Below are 2,357 nucleotides of genomic sequence, written 5' to 3'. Positions count from 1 at the left end.
GTGGTGGTGGTGGTGGCAGTTATTTGGGTTTAATACTGTTTGTTATTGTTGTTGGTAGCGATGGTGGTGGCGGTTGTAGCGTTGCTGTTGTTATTGTTATTCCTGTGTTTGTTGTTGTTGTTGTTGTCAGTGGTGGTGGTGATTGACAATACGCTTGTAAATGGTATTGTAGCCGACATTGTTGCAACTGCTGTCGTTGTCGTTGTTACTGTAATTGTATATTATTCTATATTGTACTATATTGTCGAATATTGTTCTATATTGTTGAATATTGTTCTATATTGCTCTATATTGTTGTTACTGTTTCAACATATGCTCAGAATAACACCGTCTTTTCTCTCTGTCTCTCTCTCTCTCTCTCTTTAATCACTCACTCTCTCTCTCTCTCTCTCTCCATCTCTCTATCAATCCATCTCTGTCTCCCTCTGTCTCTATCTCTCTCTTTCTCTCTCTCCCTCTCAAGGTACTGTTCGCCTTTATGGTAGGCCTACACAATCTTTATTGGTATTATGGTGCGCAAAAGTTTAAGATGTCTTTGAACGGACAGTCTGTGTATGTACATGCTGCTGGTGCATTTCAGGGGTAAGATGTTGTTGTTGCTGCTCTTGTTGTTGTTGTTGTTGCTGCTCTTGTTGTTGTTGTTGTTGTTGTAGTTACAATTGTAGTTGTTATAGTAGTGGCTGGTGTCGTTGGGATTGCTATTGTTGAGATTGATCTGATTGAAGTTTCTTATGTTGTAGTTGTTGTTGTTGTGGTGGTGGTGGTTATGGTGGTGGTATCGACTGACACTTTCCCACAAAAAAATTGCTGGCCCTGTGCCTAAATCTGAAACTGTTTTATTATTATGTTTATTACTTCTTTCTCTCTTTTTCTCCTTTTTTTATTATTATTGAGTGAGAGAACAGTGCATGCCATCAAAGTGATACTAGGGTAAACTATATGAAGCCCAATATACCCGTCATGACTACCCGTCTGATAAGGGTACACCAGGCACATGCATCACAACCATATGTGCGTGACATGGTGATCTCATATCAAGATAAACAGCGCATGACCTTGCAGGTGGGGTCCAGTTAGAATTTTCTTCTGGTAGAGTAGCCTATCCCACTATCCCTGAATAAGGGTTGTTTAAGGATGATGAACAAAACACCAACATTTCCAGAGGTGAATTATTTAAACCCTAAAGAATTCCTCTCAACACATGGCTATGATGCTCCCCCACTACTTCTTCTCATGATCAGTGCTGCACATATCGTCAGCCACGAAGGGACATGCTCAACTGGTTATGGTCAAAAAACTGACGAGCAAATCTGTGGTATTGAGCAGAATATTTGCTGTTGCCCATCTTTTATATCAAGACACTTCCACTCAGTTAAGATGAGAAGCCTGAGAGCCACTGGAGAGGAAGGAGACGAGCTGGCAGAATTGTAGCACGCAAGGCGAAATGCTTGGCAGTATTTCATCCTTTCGGGGTCGATGAGATAAGTACCAGTTATGGAGGAGGAGGAGGAAGATGATAATGACGGCGACGACGATGACAACGACGACGATGATGATGATAGTGATGATGATGATGATAGTGATGATGATGATGATTATGATGATGGTGATGAAGAAGATAGCTATAGTGCTATTGGTGCTGTTTACGTCTTGGTGTTGTTGGTAGTGGTAGTATTGTTGTTGTTGATGTTGTTTTGTTTTCTTTAGTTTTTTTTTTTATTTTGTGATATACTTGTTGCTTTTTTTGTTGGTATTGCTATCCTTTTTGTTGTTGTTGTTGTTGTTTTTGGCGATGTCGATGATGATGGTGGCGGCTGCGGCGGCGGCGGTGGTGGTGACGTTGTTAGCGAATCTATTTTTGCCCTTTTCAGATTAGGACATACATTCTACAGTCTATTTTGGTCAATGTTCAGCCAAATCAACATCAATGAGATCAGTGTCAAAACACCTGATGTCGAAGGACGTGAGTAGATACACTTATCTTGCCTCTTCTTGTGCTCGTGTACATACGTGTATACATATATATATATATATATATATATATATATATATATATATATATATATATATATATACAAATAATATATACAAATATATACGTACGTATAGGTACACACACACACATATATATATATTTATATATACACATTATGTATATGCACATGTAAATTATATATGTATACATTTGCATACATACATGTAAGTATGTATATACGTATGTATGTATATACGCATACATGTATGTATGTATGAATGTATGTACGTATATGTTCCTTTCTGTTTTTATAAATGGCCTTTTGTGTTTCATATAACTTCATTGTACGTACGTACGTATACATGTATATATATATATATAT

At 37.8% G+C, this 2,357-nt stretch overlaps 1 protein-coding gene across 1 annotated transcript in view; it reads left to right on the top strand.

The window, feature by feature from the left end:
- Positions 1-2,357, top strand: part of LOC106872141 (short transient receptor potential channel 7) — a 216,872-nt gene that overhangs the window by 195,473 nt on the left and 19,042 nt on the right. Inside the window, exons 13-14 of the mRNA XM_052975290.1 lie at positions 464-582; positions 1,872-1,963. Coding sequence (XP_052831250.1) covers positions 464-582; positions 1,872-1,963 — 211 coding nt within the window. The remainder of the gene's footprint in view (positions 1-463; positions 583-1,871; positions 1,964-2,357) is intronic.

The sequence above is a fragment of the Octopus bimaculoides genome, chromosome 21 (genome assembly GCF_001194135.2).
Source record: "Octopus bimaculoides isolate UCB-OBI-ISO-001 chromosome 21, ASM119413v2, whole genome shotgun sequence".
NCBI classification, from domain to species: domain Eukaryota; kingdom Metazoa; phylum Mollusca; class Cephalopoda; order Octopoda; family Octopodidae; genus Octopus; species Octopus bimaculoides.
The sequence above is the reverse complement of the archived record's forward strand: the minus strand, read 5'-3'. Positions and strand labels throughout refer to the sequence as shown.